We start from the raw sequence: 23,176 nt of genomic DNA on the forward strand, positions 1-23,176 counted from the left end.
GGCTCATGCCTGTAATTTGAGGATCACCGTTCACAGCCAGTCTGGGCAGAAAAGTCCCTGAGACTCTTATCTCCAATTAACCACCAGAAAACCAGAAGTGGAGCTGTAGCTCAAGTGTTAAAGTGCTCGCCTTGAACTCAAGAGATGAGGGACAATGCCCAGTCCCAGAATAAAAGCCCCTATGACTGAACAACAACAAAAAAGTCTCACAGACTTTCCTGCCCAGGCTGGCTTCAAACCATGATCTTCAGCTCTCAGCCTCCTGAGTAGCTGGGATTACAGGCGTGAGCCACCAACACCTGGCTTCAACCTCATTTTTCATTGTGCAATCTGCTATCATTTATGTATTGGATCTGTGGGGTTTGTGGCTGCTATTTAGTTGTTATTGTTTTTATTGTTTTGCCTAGGAAGCAGATCATATTAGTATTTTTTTGTATTTGTAGGGCTTTGTTTGTTCACTCCCATGGGGACTTTCTGAAAGCTGGTCACATGATCAGCAGACACTCAGCAGGCATCCAAGCCAGGAAACATCTCCGAATGTTCCAGAATCTCCCAGCTGACATCAGCAGCTGCCTTCCCTAGAGAAAACCTTCAAGCAGGAGAGAGGATGGAGGAGCTGTGAAGGGGACCGCAACAGGTGAGCCACTGTTCCGGGGTGGGCAGTGAGCGGGCTGCGGCATAGCACTGCCATAGCTCTCGTGGCCGTGTGGCACATTGCCTGTCCTTTCTCAGCATCACAGTAAGCACATGTTCTGACAGGCAAGTAGTCTGTCACTGAGCAGTGACAGCCAGCAGTGGCCAGCAGTGTGTTCTTAGGCCATCCCTCCCCCTTTGCCCAGAGAGAGGAGCCAGCAAGCCAAAGGGTGTGGGGAGGCCACCAGGCCCATGTGTGACCCAGAAGAACCTCCGTCCTCAGCCCCCAGGAATGACCACGCAAGCTAACCATGTAGTATGTAAGTATGTCAATACTGGGGCTTGAACTCAGAGCCTGGGTGCTATCACTTAGCTTTTTTGCTCAAGGTTGGGGCTCCAGCACTTGAACCACAGCTCTATTTCTGGCTTTTTAATGGTTAATTGGAGATAAGGGTCTCATGGACTTTCCTGCCTGGGCTAGGTTTGAACCTTGATCCTCAGATCTCAGTTTCCTAAATAAGCTAGGATGACAGGCCACTGGCACCAAGCTCCCAGATCTTCCATTTGGAGCTTCTGGAAATATCCAGGCTAACCACAATCCTGAACCCCAGCTTCCCCCATGTAGCCATTAGAAAGAGACTTATGCCTGCAATCCTAGCTACTCAGGAGATTGAGATCTGAGGATCACCAATCAAAGCCAGCCCGGGCAGGAAAGCCTGTGAGACTCTTATCTCCAATAAACCATCAGAAAAGCGGTAGAGCTGAAGTGCGCAGGGACAGCACCCAGGCCCAGAGTTCAAGCCCCACAACCAACAACAACAACAAAAAACGCCAAGTGCTGTTGGCTCACATCTATAATCCTAGCCATTCAGGATGCCAAGTTGAGGACTGGGGTTCAAAGCCAGCCCAGGCAGAAAAGTCCCCATGAGGCTCTTATTTCCAATTTACTACAAAAACCAGAAGTATCTCTGTGCCTCAGAGAGGTAGACTGCTAGCCTTGAGCAAAAGAGCTCAGGTAAAGCACCTAGGCCCTGAGTTCAACCCCACAACTGACCAAAAATAAATTAATAAAAATAAACTACTCAGAAAAAGCAGGAAGTGGTGCTGTGGCTCAAATGGTAGAGTGCTAATCTTTTTTTTTGTCGGTCGTGGGGCTTGAACTCTGGGCCTGGGCGCTGTCCCTCAGCTCTTCAGCTCAAGGCGAACGCTCTACCACTTGAGCCACAGTGCCACTTCCGGCTTTTTCTGCTTATGTGGTGCTAAGAATTCGAACCCAGGGCCTCATGCATGCAAGGCAAGTACTCTACCACTGAGCTACCTTCCCAGCCCCTAGAGTGCTAATCTTAACCATAAAAAGGCTCAGGGAGGCCTGGCCCTGGTGGCTCATGCCTATAATCTTAGCAACTCAGGAGGCTGAGCTCTGAGGATTGTAGTTCAAAGCCAGCCTGGGCAGGAAAGTCTGTGAGACTCATTTCCAATTAACCCCAGAAAACCAGAAAGGAGCTGTGGCTCAAAGTGATAGAGTGCTAACCTTCAGCAAAGGAGCTCAGGGGCAGGGCTGGGAATGTGGCTTAGTGGTAGAGTGCTTGTCTAGCATGCATGAAACCCTGGGTTCGATTCTTCAGTACCATATACACAGATAAGGCCACAAGTGGCTCTGTGGCTCAAGTGATAGAGTGCTAACCTTAAGCAAAAGCATTCATGGACAGTGCCCTGGCCCTGAGTGCAAGCCCCAGGCCCCCTCGCTGCCCCCCCCCCCAAATCCTCTTGTCAACAAAGGGACTGTACAAAATAGCCAGAAAACAAAAATAAAAAGTACCAAAGTGAATAAAATTTAGGCACCTGTTATAGCCAGAATCACTAACAACATTTGAGCCCTGATTCTGGGTGTGTATACATTTCCCGTTATCATATTCCTCTAACAAAGGGAAGTCGGGGATCTGGAGCTGACTTGCACTGACAGCAAGTATGCCTGCCAGGCAGTACCGCTTCTAGCCACAAGAGGGGGATATTTGTCCACGAGTGTCAGCCCAAAGCCGGTGGGAGCCGTGGGCCTGGCACCTGCCCTTGAGTCTTTTTGCCACTGGATCTATGAAGTCCCGGAGGTCCCTGAGCCATTCCCAGCCTTCATGCTCATTCTGAAACCTTGGCTCAGGCTCATGCAGGCAAGGTCCCCCTGAACTCTAGGCACACCTCACAGAGGCCTGGGACCCCCAGGCCCTGAGTTAGTGATCAAGCTGCCTTAGCCGGTCCCCACTTCCCTCCTCAGCCTCTACAGTTCCTCAGGACCCAGGCAGAAGTGCCAACAAGGTCTCCCAGGCCCTGGAGTCAGTCTTACTTGTTCTAGCCTTCTTTTGCCTATTTCCTGTACACCACAGGTCTTCACACATGATTTGTCAGTCGCAGGGCTTGAACTTAGAGCCTGGACACTGTCCCTGATCTCTTTCCCTCAAGGCTACCTTCTACCACTGAGCCACAGTGACACTTCCTGTTTTTTGGTGGTTAATTGGAGATGAGGGTCAAATGGACTTTTCTACCAGGCTGGCTTTGAACTGTGATTCTCAGATCTCAGCCTCCTGAGTAGGATTATAGGAGTGAGCCACTAGTACCCAGCTCTTGTTTTCTTTTAACCAGTTTTTGAACTTGGCTCTTCCTTCCTTGCCCAGCTTGCTTGCCCAGCTGGCATTCTACCACTGAATCTACGCCTCCAGCCTGGCTTTTTGCTGATTAATTGGAGATGAAGTTCAGTATATTTTTCTGCCCCTGCTGGCCTTGAACTGTGACCCTGAAGGTTTAGTCAGCCTCCTGAGTAGCTAGGATTAGAGGCGTGAGCCACCAGTGCCTGGCTGATACCTCCTCCTTCCCTGTTCGTATTCTGGAACACACAATAAGGGCAGGCACAAAGTGGAGTAGATTCTCTGATAATCTTTATCAGATGAACAAAGCAATGAATAAGCCAAGCCCCATGGACTGCTCAGGAACTCAAGATGGACAGGTGGCCCCGCAGAGCATGGGGAGACCCAGGACCCCTCACAAGGCCAAAAACCGGAAATGGTAGTAGGCTGGTGGAGCAACAGGAAGGACGAGGGAGGAGGATGGGTAAAATACTCTAGCCCTGTGGGAAAGGCAGCATGGAATCTTAGGCTGACTCTCCATTACTCCTACATCTGGCCCTCTGTGACTGATCCCCAGGGTTCACCTCTGCCTGTGACCTCAGACCCAAAGATGCCTATATGGCTTACCAGAAGTGTGCTGTGTGTCCGCTGGGCACCTGGGGCCAGGAAACGCTTTGTGAGGGGGGGGCATTTCATGGCAGGGTCCTGACTTCTACTCAGGTCTTTGGTGTTGTCCCTGAGCTTTTTTCACTCAAGGAGAGTGCTCTACCACTTTGAGCCACAGTGCCACTTCTCAGCTTTCTGGTGATTCATTGGAGATGAGTTTCTTGGACTTGCCTGCCCGGGCTGGCTTTGAACCATGATCCTCAGATCTCAGCTTCCTGAGTAGCTAGGATGGCAGGCATGAACTAGCAGTGCCTGGCTCTGTGAACCTCTTGGATCACAAGTACCCCAGGGCCCCCCCACCCCTGCCCACCTTGCACCCCTCTTCAGTCTCCTTGCCAGTGAGGTAGGAGCACCCCCCAGAACATCGCCATGGGTGAGGAGCATCGGCCCTCCCACCGGAACCCTTGTCTGATGAATGAGAGCTGATTTCTCTCTATATTCCATTCATGCCATTGAATGCATTCACTGCGTTCTCGGAATGAATGGCTGTGCTCCGAATGGCTCATCTGCTGCTGGCAGAGCTCCGACCATTCACCAGAAACGGGTGTTCTCCCCCTCGTGATACTGGCCCGGGCTCTGACGTGGGTTCAGTTTATTCTGGGTGGATCTGCCCCGTGCTTCTCTCCCGTCTGTGGCTCCCTCCTCCCTGGTTTCTCATCACAGCCAGTGTCTGCAGCATGAGCTGTGGATGAATGGAAATTTACTTGCATTCACAGTCTACTCTGTGGATTCTTCGGGATTCTGCCAGAATTCTGCATGGCGCCAGGGAGCTCTGGGCTTAGTCTGCAGGAGTTTGCCTATAGGGTTTTTGTCAGAAAGATGGCAGTAGCGGGAGGTGAGGAGGGCCGGTTACCTCCAATTCTCAAAAGTTCTGAGCACCCATGGCTTGGTGATGCCCCAGCATGTCTCTCTGTTCTCCAAGGTCCAACAAAGCCCCCCTCTTCCCTGAAGCCTTCTGGGGACCCTGGCAGCCCCCTCTGCTTCCTGTGAGGTCATCACATCAGTGCTGGTGGCTCACACCTGTAACCCCAGCTACTCAAGAGGCTGAGATCTGAGGATCACTGTTCAAAGCCCTGCCAGGCAGGAAAGTCTGTGAGACTCTTAACCTCTAATTAACAAAACAAAAAAGCCAAAAGTGGCTGGGCACCAGTGACTCACACCTGTAATCCTAGACACTCAGGAGGCTGAGATTTGAGGATCACAGTTCAAAGCTGCCTGGGCAGGAAAAGCTGTGAAAGTCCTATCTCCAGTAAACCACCAGAAAACCAGAAGTGGTGCTGTGGCTCAAGAGCACTCGCCTTGAGCTGAAGAGCTGAGGGACAGTGCCCAGGCTCAGAGTTCAAACCCACAACCAACAAAAAAAAGGGGGATGGAACTGGGAAGGTGGCTCAGTGGTAGAGTGCTTGCCTCGTGTGCCTGAGGCCCTGGGTTCGGTTCCTCAGCACCACATTCGCAGCAAAAGCCAGAAGTAGGCTGTGGCTCAAGTGGTAGAGCGCTAGCCTTGAGCTGAAGAGCTGAGGGACAGCACCCAGGCCCAGAGTTCAGGCCCCACCACCAACACACACACACAAAAAAAGCCAAAAGTAGAGCTGTGGTTCAAGTGGTAGAGTGCCAGCCTTGAGCAAAAAAGCTAAGGGATAGCACCCAGGCCCTGAGTTCAAGCCCCAGGACTGGTACAGAGACATATATAGGTCACCCATGCCATCATCCTCTTGTTCCTTAGGATCTCTTTCTGTGCTTTGCTTTTCCAACAGACTTGAAGTTCTTGTAGAGGAAACATTTGTGTCCTTGGGATCGTCCAGTCTCCCTTGAGCCTGAGGGCAATTGACTGTGGTGTGGTTCGCCATAGCACTGGGGTCTCAGCCCATGGCACCACTGTCTCAGCAATGGCCCAGGGTGTTGGTCTCTGAAAACACAGCATGAGGCTTCCTCTTCGGCATGATGTCCTCATTGTCAAGGCCACCTGGGGAGGAAGATGACTCCCCCCCACCCCCCACCAGCCCCGAAGACTCTGGAGGGGGCAGGCGGTGCTTGCCTCCTGCCCCTCCCTCCCCGTGCGGGAGACATTGCTGGTGGCTGTGTGCCCGTGTGGCAGGGGAAGTTGAGACTCTGCACCCCTACAAAGCCGCCTCTTCTCAGTGTCCTGCCTGGGGACCTGCTCACGGAGCCCCAAAGATGATGGTGGAGCTAGCTGCCTCAGCTCAGCCTCTCGGTTTTCCCAGGGCCTAGCTTAGCATGCGGCATTGACAGAGCCAGCCAGTTGAACCCTGGGGATTGCGTGGTGGTCATGGGGAGAAGAGCAGTGAGTGTGGGGCTGAGCTGGCCTCCAACCCCTCCCGCATGAGCACATCATCAAGTACAGAAAAGACCCCACAGCTTTTGGTCAGTTGCAAAATTTCTGTCTCTCCTGTTGGGGAGAAAAAAAATGGGGACATGTGGGGTGTAAATCACGGCTTACATGGCCTTGGAGCCACCTTGTAATTTGCTCTGTGGGAGCTGGTCCCAGGAGACCAGGCTGCGCCCTGCACCAGGCTAGGGGACCCCATGCCAGCCCCCCTGCGTGCACCCAACCTAGTTCAGAGCACAGGAGACAGCCGGTTCCTGGCGTACCATGCTGCAATTCTGAATGTTTGTAATTCGAATGTCGTTCCCTGTGGGTTTCCAGAAATTTCTCTCCAATCACTCCTGTAATGGCTGACCCAAGTCATTGACTAGAAATGCCCACATGAGGAAGTAGAGATGAAAGATGAGCTGTGGGCCGGGAGGAGGGGGGTGGGGGGGGGCGGAAGGAAGGTCCTTTCAGGGTAATGGGGGATAGGGCTTCCTAGAGGCTGCTTGGGAAACTGAGTCAAGATGGAAGGACACCCCCACACACACACCAGCTGCTTTTACCGCGCCCCGGCACCACACGGCACCACAGCCCACTTCCCCTCACGCTCCAAAGGCTCGTACTCAGTACCTGACTCTGACAGAGTCGATCACTGGTCTGTGTTTTGGACACGCAATATCTCCTTTAATCTTCCCAACAAATCTTGGAAATGATTGTCCCAGTCTACAGGTTCAATCCTTGCCTCCAGGTCCAGCAGGGATTCGAACACCCGAGCCCCTGCCAGAGGCCTGTCTTTTCATTGCAGGATTTTCATCATCTTGGCTGGAAGAACCCCCCTCCCCCGCCCCCTTTTTGCTCGGTCTCTAGGACAATCTGGAAATAACCCTGTTCCTCCTGGCTCTTTTGTGGGCTGTCAGAGCCACAGGAGGATTTTCTGAAGGCCCAGGTGCCCTTGGGGAGGGACAAGCCCATCGCTGGCGAACTGTGAGCGTTCACTCCCCATCTCTGCTGTGGGATCTGGGGGCCCCCATAAGTCAGGGCACTCAAACCAGTGCCCAACCCTCAGTGCTGCGTCAGGTGAGGCCTTGCAGGATGTATGGGGGCCGGTGGGCAGCCCCTGGCCACCCTGAGATCCTGTACAGTGAACACCACAGGGCTGCCCCAGCCAAGGCGGCCACACCTTGGCCCCGAGAGATGGCTCTCATTTCTTCTTCTGTTGTCTGAGCTCTTAGCACCCTCTGTGCCGTTCCCACGGCCCCGCCTCCTGTGGCGGACATAGACACCCCTTGATGTAGATAGTTTACCAGGTCAAGATGGAATGCAGGCTGGCTTCAAGTCCACCTGTCACATTCTCCTTTTGGGAATTCGGAACCCCAAATCAAACAGTTTGGGGCTGGCGAGATGTCATGAGAGCAAGTAAGGCCTGGGTGTACCCCCATGCTCTGGCCAAAAAATATATTGAAGAAAAAGGGCAAAGAAAAGAGAAGCTCTGACACGAAGAGCCACTGGCTGTGGGTTCAGTGAGGGGAGAGAGGTGGGGATGGCAGCCAAGGGGACCCCAAGGGTCTCTGTGACTTTGTTGAGCTGACATGGCTCCTGTGTTGGAAAGATGACTCGCGCCCCTGCGAGAGAAAACAGAAATGAGATTTATCACGGCCTATGGGATGGGACTATCAGTGTTTACTACAGGCTACAGACAGGAAGACCGCACGAGCTCCCCAAATCCCTTAATGGTGTTTCTTCTTTCTAGCAGTACTGAGGCTTGAACTCAGGGCCTTCTGTTTCCCAGGCTAGTGCTCTACCACTGAGCCGTACCTCCAGCTCTGGTAGTTCCTCTTGAGATAATTGTGCGCCTTGTGTTGCCATTGAATCTTCATCTCGATTTTTGTTTTTTGTTTCTGACTTCTCCAAACAAAGCCAGCTGCCAGCAGCGCTGCAGGCCTGGGTGACCGGCCCAGTGCCGGTGGCAGGGAGGCTGTGCTTGGAAAGACTTAAGAGTGCTGGTTCTTGAAGAAAGGGCCAGCTCTCATGTTGTCTTTTGCTGCTCTGACCCAAACAAACTATCTAGGCTGGAGTTCTTACAAAAGGGGACAGTGGACGTGACCCCCTAGCCCTACCTTGCATTCATCTTTTTTATGTCACCTGTACAAAAGACCTCCCACCCATTCAGATTCTGAGGGAGAGTCTCCCAGGACTGGATGCCCCTGAGAGTCCTATGGCTGGCAGGGCCCCTGCTGCCCTGTGCGAAATGATAGCACCAGTGTAGCCTCTGGTGCTCCCATTCCAAGTGCTTTTCTGTGTGTCCTTTGTGCCGTCCCCAGCTCCACCCCCCCAAAGCCAAGCCAAACAGCATAAAGCATCTGCCTATTTGGGCCTGTCCCTTCATTCAGTGGCACTCTGTGGAGTGAGTGCCCCACCCCGGGGGGCCCACCTGAGCGCTGGCCTTTCCGGTGTAAGACAGAAAGGCAAAGAAAGGAATCTGTGGGCTAAGCAGAGAAATGTGTGATGGCTCCAGTTGGGGGAAAGCAGCAGGGGGATCTTTACACCCTCTGCCTTGGATGGGAGCCTTGATTTATTGGGGCCTAAGGGTCTCTGGATTCTTCTGGAACGTTGTGGAATCCAGGGAATGGGGGGTGGTGGCTGGGAGCTCAACTCCCCCCCACACCCACCCACCAGCTCCCCCATAAGCTCCTTTCTTCCTTGTGAGTTATCCAGTGAGGAGAAAGAGTCCGGCCGGGCGCCCCATCTCACTCCAGCCCCCTGTCCAGGGCGAGCCACCTGATGCCCCATCCATGCCACGTTGGGCCTTGGGTGGTGCTCCAGCCTCATGATGCATGCATGCCCAGTTCCGCTCCCCAAGGACTTGGTTGGTCCTGTCTTCAAGATGGAACTCACGGAAAGTGCTTTTTCCTCGCCCAGCCCCAGGTGTCTAATGAGCCAAGCACAGCTGTCTGAAAGGCAGGGCAGACATTCACGCACGCGGCTTTTCTCCAGTGTGAATTCTCTGACGTTGAATGAGCTTCGGTTCCGAAGGCTTTTGTACGTGCATCAGTCACGTCCTTGGAGTTCCCGAGGTGCAGGAAATAGGCGATTTGTGTGAGGGCGTTGATGAATGGTGCCCAGTACCAGCCGCCCCCTCCCCTCTCCACCCCTGCAGTGCTCTCCAAGACTCAATGTAATGTCCAATAGGACAGGAGCCCCCGGGGAGACATGGGAAAGCTGTCACTGTGAATAAATTCTGAACCCTGACCCCAGCTTTGCTCACTGGCTATTTGCGTTGTTTTGTTTTTTGGTTGGTTGTGGGGCTTGAACTCTGGGCCTGGGCGCTGTCCCTGAGCTCTTCAGCTCAAGGCGAGCGCTCTACCACTTGAGCCACAGTACCACTTCCGGTTTTCTGAGTGATTTATTGGAGATAAGAGTCTCACAGACTTACCTGCCTGGGTTGGTGTGAACCATGATCGTCAGATCTCAGCCTCCTGAGTAGCTAGGATTACAGGCGTGAGCCACTAGAGCCCAGCTCTTTTTGCATTTTATCTCATTTCTAAAACCTGCTCCATGGAATTGCAAAGCTTTGCACACTGTTGGAATGGGGTCCCTAGAATGCTCCAAAGGTAAAGGTGGGGACCAGTCAGTAGCACCTCATTGTTAGTCCCTGCCCCAGGACCTCATTGTTAGTGTGTGGCTGCCAAAGACCCTGCTCGCACTCAGCTCAGGGATAGAAAATTACAGGCAACTCCAGTATCAACCATTCTCTACTGAACAAACTTTTTTTGTTGTTATTGGTCTTGGGGCTTGATCTCTGGGCCTGGGCACTGTCCCTGAGCTCTTCAGCTCAAGGCAAGCACTCTATCTACCACTTGAGCCACAGAACCACCTCCAGTTTTCTGTTGATCAATTGGAGATAAGAGTCTCACCAACTTTCCTGCCCAGGCTGGCTTTGAACCAAGATCCTCAGATCTCAGCCTCTTGATTACAGGTGTGAGCCACCGACACCCAGCTTCCTTACAGTTTCTTGATCCTGACACTGGTCAGGTGGGGGTGCTCTCCTTGTTAAACCCCATTGTTTATATGTGTACTTCTATATGATGAAGTTTCCCACCACCACCCCCACCCCCAAAAAACCCCACAGCACTTCTTGCTCTCCCATACAGTCATGGTGAGGTTCTGGCATATGAGAAACAGAATTTGAGCTTCTAAAGAAACTGCTAGGAGTACTAGTCTCTGAACTGTGACCCTTGACCCTCCTCCCTATCTGCCTACCTTCTTCCTGCCTGATCCTCAAGAGATGCTGACGGCAAAGCAGCTGCCCGGCCAGTGTGCAGGTGGCGGCCACGTGCAAAGGACGGCAGACAGCCAGCACCATGGCTCACGCCTGTAATCCTAGCCATTCATGAGGCTGAAATCTGGAGGACCATGTTCATTTTTTTTTTTTTTGGGTCCGGTCGTGGGGCCTGAACTCTGGGCCTGGGTGCTGTCCCTCAGCTCTTCAGCTCAAGGCTAGTGCTCTACCACTTGAGCCACAGCGCCACTTCTGGCTTTTTTTGCTTATGTGGTGCTGAGGAATCAAACCCAGGGCCTCATGCATGCAAGGCAAGCACTCTACCACTGGGCCACCTTCCCAGCCCTCTTAGCTTTTTTACACAAGGCTGGCATTCTACTCTGAGCCACAGTGCCACTTCTGGCTTTGTGGTGGTTAATTGGAGATAAGAGTCTCACAAAGGAAGTGGTGCTGTGGCTCAAGTGGTAGAGCATTAGCCTTGAGCTGAAGAGCTCAGAGACAGTGCCTGGGCCCAGAGTTGAGACCCACAACCGACACCACCCCTCCCCTCCCCCCAAAAAAAAGTTTAAAAGGAAGGCTTTTTAGGTGGGCGCTAGTGGTTCATGCCTGTAATCCTAGTTACTCAGGAGGCTGAGATCTGAGGATCACAGTTCAAAGCCAGCCCTGGCAGGAAAGTCCATGAGACTCTTACCTCCACGTAACCACCAGAAAACCGGATGTGGTGCTGTTGCTCAAGTGGTAAAGCACTAGCCTTGAGCTGAAGAGCTGAGGGACAGCATCCAGGCCCAGAGTTCAAGCCCCAAGACCAAAGAGTCTCACAGACTTTCCTTCCTGATCTTGTTTTGAACCAAAATCCTCAGATCTCAGCCTCCTGAGTAGCTAGGATTATAGGCATGAGCCACCAGTGCCCGGACGGTGGCTCACACCTGTAATCTTAGTTAGGAGGCTGAAATCCAAGGATTGTGGTTCAAAGCCAGCTCAGGCAGGAAAGTCCATGAGACTCTTATCTCCAATTAACCACCAGAAAACCAGAAGTGGCACTGTGGCTCAAGTGGTAGAACACTAGCTTTGAGCTGAAGAGCTGAGGGACAACTCCCAGGCTCAGCGTTCAAGCCCAGGACCAAAAAAGAAGCTGAATGTGCCATTTCACACCTATAACCCCAGCACTCAGGATTCTGAGGCAGAAGGATCACAAATTCAAGGCCAGCCAGGGGTACATGGTTGACCTTGACTAAAGACATCAAAAGGATTCAGGACAAATATAAATATTGACCTGTGTGGCAACTTTCCTTTCTCCTCAGGCAGCATTTTTTCCCATTTGAATTCCCCTAGCAGTCCAAGCAGGCTGTCTCCCCGGGATTGTAGTGAGCTGCATGGCATACAGGTGTAAATATCACCTTCACCTAGGCTGGCTTGGAACCATGATCCTCCTGATCTCCACTCCCTGATTACAGGTATGAGCCACCACAGGCAGGCTGGATTAATTACACACGTTCATTAAACTTCATGGAGGTTATGTGGGACATTCTCCAGCTCTGAGAGGTTCTAGGTGCAGGAATGGAAGACTCCTCTTTCACCCAGATCTTCCTGTAAGGCAGCCGAACTGGAAGCTTTAGTCAGAGTGGAATCAGGCGACAGTGGCTCATGGACTGTAATCCTACCTACTTAGGAGGCTGAGATCCAGAGGATTGCAGTTTGGAGCCACCCTAAGCAGAAAAGTCTATGAGATTCCATCTCCAAAATAACTAGCCAAAGGGAAGGCTGCAGGTGTGGATCAAATGGTAGAACCCCAGCTGTGAGCAAGAAAGGCATGTGAGAGTTCACTCAAGTGAGTGGGGGGGGGGGAAACTTCTAAAACAAAATTAAACCCAAAGCAGAACTGGGTGCCAGTGGCTCATGCCTGTCATCTTAGCTACTAGAGAGGCTGAGATCTGAAGATCAAGGTTCAAAGCCAGCCAGGCAGGAAAGCCTGTGAGACTCATCTCCAATTAGCCACCAGAAAATGGAAAATGGCACTGTGGCTCAAAGTGACAGAGCACTAGCCTTGAGCAAAAAAAAAAAAAAAAAGAGCTCAGGGACAGTGCCCAGGCCCTGAGTTCAAGCCCCACAACCACCACCACCACCAAAAATCTAAAGAAAACCTGAAAGATTTGGTGAAGAAGTTTCTGTACAATTATTGAAGGACTGACCCCCACTTTTGTTTTTTCAGGTGCATACAGATACCAGGCAACGCTCCAAAGATATGTGCAGCCTGCCTGACTCCAGCAGGGCCATCTCTCTAAGCCCATAGGCCCAACCGAAAAGCCCTCCACCTTCCTTGACCTAGTGGCTTTTTCATTAACCTCTGCCTCCTTGCTCAGACCTCATAAAACCCAGCTCCTGTCCCAGCTCTGACACACAGCTCCAAGCCCACGGGATGGCTTTGCCCCTAGCTTCTCTTTCTCAATGAACAGTCCTCGCCTGTGAAGACTGAGTCCGGCCTGTTTCCTTCCTTTCTCCTCCATTTTCCTAACAATTATAATTTATTTATTATTATTATATTTGTTGTTGTTGGTGGTGGTCATGAGGCTTGAAATCTGGGTCTGGGCGCTGTCCCTCAGCTCTTCAGCTCAAGGCAAGCACCCTACCACGAGAGCCATAGTGCTACTTCCTGTTTTCTGGTGGTTAACTGGAGGTAAAAGTTTCATGGACTGTCCTGTCCAGTCTGGCTTTGAACCATAATCCTGAGATCTCAGCCTCCTGAGTAGCTAGGGTTATAGGCATGAGCCACCAGTGCCTGGCTCAATTTTTTTTTTAATTGTATGAGTTTGATGAGCTACCAAAGTCCCAATGTTTAAAAAAAAAATGCATGTCTTCAACGTTCTAAAGTCTGGGTGTCTAAGACCAAGGTCCGAGCAGGGTTGGGTCCTTCGAGGCCCCTCCCCTTGGCTTGTGCCCTCACAGGATCTTGCCTCCAGTATATCTATGTCCCAATCTTTCCACTTCTCATAAGGACACCAGTCTTCTGACAAGACCCACTCTAATGACCAGATTTTAACTCAATTTCCTCTGTAACGACTCTTTATCTCCAAACCAGAACTATAGTGCACATCTATAACCTCAGCAACTCAGAAGGCTGAGGGGCAGGAAGTCCTGGGGTTTGAGGCCAGCCTGTGCTGCTCAGTAAGATATGTCTCTAGATCTGGTCTTTTTAATGCTCTGGAGTTGGGACTTCAGTACTGAATGTGGGCACCAATGGAGGGATGTAACTTAATTCAAGCTTATTTTGTTCAACGTCCAACAAAAACCTTCCAAACTATAAAAGTGTAAGTGGGAGATTTCATCACAATTTTCCACTGCCTTCATCCTATCTCAGCTGTTAAATCACTAAAAAGCCTCAGCGTTTTAATTTGACATTGGATGTCTTAGAGAGTTCCCAGATGCTCCCAGTTTGAGATCTTATTTTCTCAGGCAGCGGCTCCGGCTCAGCTCTTAGTCACCGCAGGCCTTCTAGAACACTCTGTGCGGCATCTGCACACTTGCAAGGGCCGGGACCAGGACAGGGCGTTTTCTGAGTAATCTGACTCCTCACAGCCTTCCTCCTCACGAATGGCTGAGCTGCTGGCTTTTTCCCAGAAATAGATGATGTTTTACGTCGGAACTGGTTTTGGGAAAAGTTGATGAGACGCGTCAAGAGATGAAGTACAGAAAAACAGCCCGGGCTGAGTCAGCGGCGGGGGAGGACTTCCGCGAGCCGCCGCTGGGAAAGGCACAGCGGGGCGTGGCCAGCGTCGGGGGCGTGGCTCGATCCGCAGGGGGCGTGGCTCTCATGGCACGGCAAGCTCCGCAGCTGCCTAACCTGACTCAAGGCCCTGAGTTCAAATCTCCATTCAATCCCCCCACCCCCAGAAAGGAAGGAAAGCCGGGCGCCCGCGGCTCACACCTGTAATCCTAGCAACTGGAGGGGATGAGATCTGAGGACAGCTATTCAAAGCCAGCCCGGGAAGGAAAGTCCATGAGACTCTTACTTAGTCCATGAGATTCCAATTCCAATTCCAAAAAGCCGAAAGTGGAGGTGTGGTTCAAGTGTTAGAGCGCCATGTTTAAGCAAAAAAGGTCAGGCATAGTACCCGGGACCTGAGTTCAGGTCTCAATATCAGCACACACGCAAAAGTTCTTGTTGAATGTCTACGTTGTGGCAGTTGAATTATAACCTCCTAGCTACAGTGAAGATTCAGGAAGAGGTGCAAGATCAAGGTCGGTCCATAAGGCAAAAAAATAATAAAATAAAATAATGTTTATATCTATCTATATCTATATCTATCTATCTATATGGACACTTTTTCCCCCATCCTGTAGCCAGAATATCACAAACCACTTTGAGTCTCAAGCCAATACTCTCTTGTTGCTACCTGCCCTACCGTACCTCGCCCCGCCCCACTCGCCGAACCGCGGATGTTTATTGGCCAAGGGTTCTCAGAGCCACGCCCTCTTTGTTACCCAGGCCTCGCCCGCAGAGGGCAGCTACTGCGCCGGCGCAGTCGGGACCCCTGGGGTCCTCCATACCACCGAACTGGGCTCCTAGAGTAGCCCCGAGTAGGCGCGCGCGTCGCACCCGGAAGTGCTGGCGCCTGGGCTCGGGCATCATCGGTGGGAGGCTGGCGGCTAGTTCCTACATCCATCCATTCATTCATTCATTCAACAGAAGCTTGTGCGGAGGCACAGGCGTAAGCGAGGCGGGCTGTGCCCCCTTAAAAGGCTGAGGGCCAGGTGACGGACCCTGGCCTGGTCCTGCCCACCGTGGGGGCGCGGACCCCGGCCCGGCCCTGCCCGCCGTGGGGAGCCGGGGCTGGCCAGGCATCGCAGGTAAAAGGAGCCGTCCGAGCCTGTGGGGTGCGTGGGGTCCCCCGAGGTGAAGCTGGAAAAGTAAGTAGGGGCGACTCGGACGGGCGGCGTGTGCGCGGTGGGGAGCCCCCGTTCCCGCGGCAGCCGGGAAGGGGTGTGGATCTGCACTTCGGAGCGGCGACGAGCTGTCGGGCCTGGGCTGCGCAGCAACGATCCAGGAGGCTGCTCCCGCGCTCGCGTGTGTGTGATGGTGACACAAATCAGTGTAAGGCTACTGGCTTCTTCCAAGATGTGTAAACCGCCTTGACAGCAAGGACTCTTCTCTGTTTGGTTTCTGCTTGGCACATAGTAAGTAAGTCCCTAATAAATGTTAAGTAGATGGATGACGGGCTGGGAAGGTGGCTCAGTGGTAGAGCGCTTGCCTTGCATGCATGAGGCCCTGAGTTCGATTCCTCAGCACCACATAAGCAGGAGGGGAAAAAGCCGGAAGTGATGCTGTGGCTCAAGTGGTAGAGTGCTAATCTTGAGGTGAAAAGCTGAGGGACAGCGCCCGGGCCCAGAGTTCAGGCCCACGACCAGACCCCTCCCAGAAAAAAAGTAGTTGAATGATGGATGGATAAGTGGATTTTGTGTGTGTGTGTGTGTTGGTAGCCAAAGCTTGAACTCAGGACCTCATGTTCTCACTTGGCTTCTTTGCTGAGGGCTGGTGCTCCACCACATGAACCACACCTCTAGTCTGGCTTTTTGCTGGTTAATTGGAGATGGAGTCTTATGTACTTTTCTGCATTGGCTGTCTTTGAACCATGATCCTCAGATCACAGCCTCTTGAATAGCTAAGCTTTCAAGCATGAATTCACAAGGCTCTTGAGGAAACTTCACTGAGTTGTTAGGAGAAACTGGGAAGTAGGGGTGACAGATGAAGGAAAATTGGAAGAACACAAGTAGTCCAGTCTTGGTAGTAGGGTTTTTGTTTTTTTTTTTCAAGCATTCCTCCTGAGCTAACCACTGATACAAGCTGAAAGTAAAGAAACCTAGAACCCACTCCACCTGGCAATGGACTCCAGAGAGAAAGCCAGAATCTGCAAAAATAGAACAAATATCAGTCCTAGATTGTTTTCTCAGCACCCCAAAATGTCAGCTTCCTTTCTGCTCACCCACATGACTGAATTTAACAAAAGCATAATTTCCTTTTGAATATTCTCACCTACCTGCATGAAGTCATAGGGCTGATTTAAAGTTTGTATTTTATTGCATTACTGTTCCATAATTTAATAAAACCATCATGTGGTGTTTTGTTGTTTATTTATCTTCTCCGATAATTCAGGAAAAGTAGCTTCATGACTCCTTTTTTAAAACTTTGTATTGAATATTTTCTCAAATAAATTTACTCAGCCAAATACTTTCATACCATACTGTATATTACTTTAAAAATGGCCAGGCACAATGGCTCATGCCTATGATCCTAGCTACTCAGGAGGCTGAGATCTGAGGATCAAGGTTTGAAAACATTGGGGCAGAAAGATATCCAAGACTCTTATCTCCAATTAGCCAGCAAAAAGCCAGAAGTGGAGGTGTGGCTCAAGTAGTAGAGCACCATCCCTGAGGAAGAAAGGTAAGGAAGAACATGAAGCAATGAGTTTAAGCCCCATACTGGTATGCAAAATATTAAAATTAAAAACAAAAAGATTTGTCCTTTAAGCATGGAGCTCTCTTCTCTTACCTGCAGTGGCAGCTGAAATTAAGCAGCAGGGAAGGACTCAAGTTCAAATTCCAGCATCTCTGCTTCTAGCTCTGTTTCATTGGGAAGATGACAGAACGTTCTGGAGCCTGAGTTTCTTCAGAGTTCAAAAAGGAGCTTAAAATGGCATCTTTTGTGCTAGTCACTGGTGGCTCAGTCCTGTAATCCTAGCCATTCTGGAGACTAAGTGTTAGGAATCTGCTTTGTTTTCCCAACTCCCAGTTTCCCATGGCATGGCCCTCTGAATATGCTTCCCCCTCCTCCCCAGAGGGACCTTCCCAGAATTTTTTTTTTTTTTTTGCCTGTCCTGGGGCTTGAACTCAGGGCCTTAGCATTGTCCCTGGGCCTCTTTGTGCTCAAGGCTAGTGCGTTACTATTTTTTTGGGGGGGGTCAGTCATGGGGCCTGAACTCTGGGCCTGGGCGCTGTCCCTCAGCTCTTCAGCTCAAGGCTAGCGCTCTACCACTTGAGCCACAACACCACTTCTGTTTTTTTCTGCTTATGTGGTGCTGAGGAATCGAAGCCAGGGCCTCATGTATGCAAGGCAAGCACTCACCACTGAGCCACCTTCCCAGCCCTTTACTACTTCTTGAGTCACAGCTCCACTTTTCTGAGTAATTTATTGGAGATAAGAGTCTCATGTGGACTTTTCTGCCCAGGATGGTTCCGAATTGTGATCCTCAGATCTCAACCTCCTGAGTGACTAGGATTATAGGCATGAGCCACCAACATCAGGCCTGGAATTCTCCCTGGAATCCTGTCATCTAATCCCAAATGATACGAATCTAAATGTGAACACACACACACATACATACACACACATCGGCCCCAATTGACAGGCACCTGAGTTCCTGAACCACAACCTGCACTGTAGGTTTGCACCACAGGTTCCCAGAAACAGACCTGTGTAAAACAAATTCAGCCCCAGCAAGCCTCAGTACCCATACCAGTACCACAGACTTGCAAGACAAGTCCTAAAACTCTTTGAACTCTCCAGCTCCCTGCAACCTTACCCCCACCCATGACCTTACTTGACATACCCCCACTCGTGCCCCCATTATGCCTCAGATCTCCTAAATCCTCAGGTCACCTTGGTGTCCCTCGACAACCTTCATTCAAGTTGATCTGGTCTGTTTTCATTCTTCCTGCCTCTCAAATCCATCTTTTTCTCTGAGATATGAGGATGGAGGTTCAAAGCCAGCCCTGTCAGGAAAGTCCATGGGATTCAATTCTCTGATTAACCACCAAAAAGCCAGAAGAGCTGTGACTCAAGAGGTAAGAGTGCCAGTCTTGCAGAAAAAGCTAAGTGAGAGCCTAAGCCTTTGCAAACGTGACAGGTGCTTGGACAGTAACCCAGGCAGGTGCACTGACCTCTTTACTATTAGTGCTTTTGTCCATGTTTAAACAGCAGTCTCTGCCCATAGGGAACTTCCATTCCATGGAAAGGCTGAGTCAAGGTGAAAAGACTGCAAGTCTAACCAAACATCACTTCACTTCCCCTTGCTTCCAACTGCCTTCCCTCTCCAGTAGACCCAAAGATGGTAAACCCAAAGACAACCCTGCAAGAGACAAGTTCCTATTGTAGTGAAACTGAAGTCCAGGAGTCCCAAGATCTCCCCACCACTTACCTCCATGTGCAAATAAAGATGGAGAAAGGCAGAGAAAGGGGGTTTTATTACACAACATTCCTGGGAAGACATTGCTCCAGTACAAGAGTGTGGGGGTGTACAGACATTGTCTGAAGGTTAAATAGGGAAAATGAAAATAGGGGGAGGGAGGGAGAAAGGCATGTATATCTCAGACAGTGCTAGGTCACTGGTCTGGCCTGGTTAACCTTTGTCTCAGTCTTTTCCTCAGAGGAGGTGGGGGAGAATTGTAACTTTGCCATTGGAATGACTGGCAGGTAGTCCTGAGTTTTTGGTTGTTTGCTGTAATATGCTAAGAAGGCTTTGCCTGTTTGAGGGGAGGGTTTGACTTCCACACAAGATGCTCATTTGTGAAACTTGGAGTTCAAGGTGATTGCAAAGGGACTGCAGCACAGAATAGGTCAGATGAAAGGACACAGACAGCCGGGCGCCGGTGGCTCATGCCTGCAATCCTAGCTACTCAGGAGAATGAGGTCTGAGGGTCCTGGTTCAAAGCCAGCCCGGGCAGGAAAGTCCGTGAGACTATCTCCAGATAACCACCAGAAAATCCAAAATGGCACTGTGCTCAAGCGCCCAGGCCCAGAGTTCAAGCCACACGACCGACCAAAAAAAAAAAAAAAAAAGGACACAAAGTTAGGGGGCTGCAGTTCATCCACGGGGCTCAGCACAAGCATCTTTCAAGTTTTGCAGCTGCAGTAGTGATTGCTGTGCTTGGCCCATCTCCTGCTATGCATGTGACTAATATCCCGTCCTCTATCCTGCGTATAGAAATACCTGCCCCAGGTATTTCGTTGGGATCTCGATGCAGGCAGCGGGTTTCTGGGGATGTCAGGCTGCGCCCTACAAAGACGCGATCCCTGCAGGGTTTTCCATCCCAGAGCCTGGCTTGCCAGGCTCGGTCCCGGACTTGTGGGTTGGGTCTGCCGGCCCCCAGCGCCGGCTGGAAGCCGGAGGGGCGGGGTCGCCCGGGCGTGCGCACTAGCGCCCCCTGCGGCAGGGCCGACAGGGGCAGGCGGGGCCGGGCCAGACTGGCTGCATCCGTCGGGTGCCGGAAGTGCCTCTCCGCCCCTGCACCGGACCATGGAGACCGTGGTCCTGTAGAGTCCGCGGTGCGAGGACTGCGGGGGCGGCGGCCATGGAGGCCGTGCTGAACGAGCTGGTGTCTGTGGAGGATCTGAAGGTGAGGCCTGGCCCGCGGAGGCGAAGGGGAGAGTGGTGGACGGGTCCCGAGCAGAGTCCCGCGAAGGCCAAACTCACTCCCAGCCTCTGCTTTGCCCAAGGCAGTCGAACTACGACTCCCGGCAGCCCTTGCGGCGCGAGCTCCTGCCCGAAAGGCGCTCTTGGCCCTAGAGGCTGCTGGGAGTTGTAGTTCTTTCCGCCTCCGTCCGAAGGCCTGGAGTCGGGATCTGGGTTTGCAGAGCTGGGCGTTCCGGACGTCCCTTAGTGGTGAGACGGCGCAGTGCCGAGCTCTGTCCCTGCCGTGTCCCCGGCCTTGCAGCCGTGGGAGGCGGGCCCTGCCTCTGCTCCTGGCTGTCGGCTGAGATGAAAGCGCGGGCGGGCCCGGGCGCCTCCCCGAGGACTCGGGTGTCGCGGGCCAGGCTGGCGAGTTTACGGTCCCGCTGCCCGGGCGGTGCCTGGAGCCGCCAGCAGGCGGCCGCGCCGCCGCGGGGAGGGCGGGAGCAGAGCCGCGGGGTACCAGGCCCCGAGGTCGCGGAGGGGAGGAGAGTGGCCGGCACCTCCGGTTCTGAACGGTCGCCCCTCTGCTCTCCCCTCCTCTCCTCCGGCAGAAGTTTGAAAAGAAATTCCAGTCGGAGCAGGCGGCGGGCTCCGTGTCCAAGAGCACACAGTTCGAGTACGCCTGGTGCCTGGTGCGGAGCAAGTACAACGATGACATCCGCAGAGGCATCGCGCTGCTGGAGGGTGAGGCGCCGGCCACCGACCCTGCCCGCCCGCCCGCCTCGGGCTGGGCGTCCTCGCCATTGGCCTCCCTCCCTCCATCTCAAGCGCCGGACCCTACCTCGCAGCGCGGTCCCTCCGCAGCAGGGCCCAGTCAGTCCGCCAGGATGGCTAGAGCCGGCCCTCCACAGCCACAGCTTTCACACTTGCAAATTTATAGTAACCTAAGAGACTTTGAAGAAAGAAAAAAGACATGCTGTCTACCGAGCATGTACAGACATTTCTTTTTTGGGGGGTGGAGAGGGGGGTCCGGTCGTGGGGCCTGAACTCTGGGCCTGGGTGCTGTCCTTCAGCTCTTCAGCTTAAGGCTAGCACTCTACCACTTGAGCCACAGGCCACTTCCGGCTTTTTTTTCTGCTTATGTGGTGCTGAGGAATCGAACCCAGGGCGTCATGCATGCAAGGCAAGCGCTCTACCACTGAGCCACCTTCCTAGCCCCAGACGTATCTTTTTAATGCTGAGGCTGAAGCTTGAACTCACTGAGGACCTGGGCACTGTCCCTGTGGTTTTTCACTCAAAGCTGACACTCTACCCCTCAAGCCACAGTTTTTTTGGTGGTTAATTGGAGATAAGGGTCTCATGGACTTTGTTGCCCTTGATGCTCAGATCTCAGCCTCCTGAGTAGCAGCTAGGATTGCAGGGCCTGGCAAGTGGCAAGTGTCTTTGTTAATGCAAACACAGAGCCTACACTGGCAGTTGGGTTGTTCAGGTTTCCCTGATGGAGCTAACCAGTAGATGTGGTCTGTGGTCATCGATAGTCCAGCTGCAGGCAGTGCAGACCACTAGGAAGGATGCAGAACTTCTTGGGTGCAAGCTCTGGTCCCCAGGGAAAGTCGGGGGGCGGGTCACTCAGGGAAGATGAGTTAGAGAAAAGGAATCACATCCTTTTAGGGGCCAGATGGTCACTGTTCTCAGTCAGCAGATGGTGAGGCCAGTGACTGTAGTGGGATGCACAGCAGAGCTACCCTTTGTGTGTTTCTGTTTCTTTTGATTAAAACAGGCTCTCACTGTGTAGCTGGCGAACTCATGATCCTCTTCATCAGCCTCCTGGGTACTGGTATTAACAAGAGTGTGTCACAGTGCTTGGCAAGGGTAGAACTGCCTTTGAACTTCTGTGCCTTGGTTTCCTATCGGTTCACAAGGATGCACAGCTATCAGTGATTCCAGGATGCATGTCACTGGGGTGTTGGGCAGCCCGTGCTATCATGGCGACCCAGCATCAATGGGAGGTGGAAAGAAGTCTTTTGGAGCACCCCATTAAGAGAAGAGAGGCAATTTTTGCTTTCTTTTCCCTCTTCCCCAAGAGCTGCTGCCCAAAGGGAGCAAGGAGGAGCAGAGGGATTATGTCTTCTACCTGGCTGTGGGGAACTACCGGCTCAAGGTAAGGCCCTCAGGAAGGCCACCCGTGGGAAGCGGGCAGGTGTGATGCAGGTGAGAGTAGGCAGGACAGGCCCCTTGAAGGAAGGGTAGAAGATCAGGATCCTGCAGGTGTAGGTCCGCCGTTATGTCTGGGGTGCAGCCCAGGCCTCGTGCTCTTATCTCCCCTGGCTTATCAACCCCACACAGTTGGGTCGGTGGACTCTACTCCATTGGGTGGGGCTGGGGTGAGGCTGGGACAGGGAGGAGGTGAGGGAATAGTGGGCATAGGAGAGGAGCCTGGGCGGGGCAGGCGGGGCTGGAGTCCACGGGTGCCCACGGTGTGGGGCATGTTTTCCCACGAGTCCAGGAATATGAAAAGGCACTGAAGTACGTGCGAGGGCTGCTGCAGACCGAGCCGCAGAACAACCAGGCCAAGGAACTGGAGCGGCTCATTGACAAGGCCATGAAGAAAGGTGACAGCCTCAGCCTCTGTGTGCCCTCCTGGGCCCTGGCTCCCCCCAGCCTCAAGAAGGGGTGCACCCATTCCGCCTCCTGACCCCCTTCTCCCTTTCTGCAGATGGACTAGTCGGCATGGCCATCGTGGGTGGCATGGCACTGGGCGTGGCGGGCCTGGCTGGACTCATCGGGCTGGCTGTGTCCAAGTCCAAATCCTGAAGGAAGCTGGACCTGCTCCTTGGCCCCGGGCACCTGGGAGGCTGAGGGCACATGAGGGGCCCTGGCCATCCTTGCCAGCCTTCTCCCTTGTCATCTTTCCGCCTCTCCCTCTACCCCCCCTCCCCCCGTGGCCTTCCATCCCCCCCCCAACTGTGACCTTGAGTGTAAATAAATGTAGGCCATGGGCCGTGGCTTGCAAAGCTAGAGTCTGATTTGTGGGAGGGGTGGGCTCGCCTCAGGCAGGTGTTGGTCACCCCTGTGGTCCTCTCCTGCCCTGCCCCCCCCTCGCTGCTGTGAGCCTCTGCTTTGTCCTCTGAGCTGCCCCGCCCACATCCTTCCTTCCTCTCCCCCCTACTGCCCTTCCGTGGCTTTCTGTGGCCCGGCACCCTGTCCCCGGGGAACGGTTGAGATTTACGGCCCGGGTCTCCTCTCACCCACTCAGCTGCCTCCAACACCA

The 23,176-nt window shown here is 52.7% G+C and overlaps 1 protein-coding gene and 1 long non-coding RNA gene across 2 annotated transcripts; both read left to right on the forward strand.

The window, feature by feature from the left end:
* Positions 1 to 15,123: 15,123 nt before the first annotated feature.
* On the forward strand, positions 15,124 to 16,648 carry LOC105997348. Its single transcript, XR_001175640.1, has 2 exons — positions 15,124 to 15,694; positions 16,332 to 16,648. It is a non-coding gene; the product is annotated as an uncharacterized LOC105997348 (long non-coding RNA).
* Positions 16,649 to 19,759: 3,111 nt separating this feature from the next.
* On the forward strand, positions 19,760 to 22,916 carry Fis1 (fission, mitochondrial 1). Its single transcript, XM_013031754.1, has 5 exons — positions 19,760 to 19,909; positions 20,517 to 20,649; positions 21,990 to 22,066; positions 22,412 to 22,517; positions 22,622 to 22,916. Exons 1-5 carry the CDS (start codon positions 19,865 to 19,867, stop codon positions 22,717 to 22,719), a joined length of 459 nt encoding a protein of 152 aa, XP_012887208.1. The 5' UTR covers positions 19,760 to 19,864; the 3' UTR covers positions 22,720 to 22,916.
* Positions 22,917 to 23,176: the final 260 nt, after the last annotated feature.

The sequence above is a fragment of the Dipodomys ordii genome, unplaced genomic scaffold (genome assembly GCF_000151885.1).
Source record: "Dipodomys ordii isolate 6190 unplaced genomic scaffold, Dord_2.0 Scaffold143, whole genome shotgun sequence".
Classification (NCBI taxonomy): domain Eukaryota; kingdom Metazoa; phylum Chordata; class Mammalia; order Rodentia; family Heteromyidae; genus Dipodomys; species Dipodomys ordii.

Bases quoted from the DNA above. Each gene is read 5' to 3' on its own strand.
- Fis1 (XM_013031754.1), top strand. From the start codon at position 19,865: ATGGAGGCCGTGCTGAACGAGCTGGTGTCTGTGGAGGATCTGAAG. The intron at 22,067-22,411 runs GTAAGGCCCTCA...CCACGAGTCCAG, and splicing joins TGGGGAACTACCGGCTCAAG to GAATATGAAAAGGCACTGAA. The intron at 22,518-22,621 runs GTGACAGCCTCA...CCCTTTCTGCAG, and splicing joins TGACAAGGCCATGAAGAAAG to ATGGACTAGTCGGCATGGCC.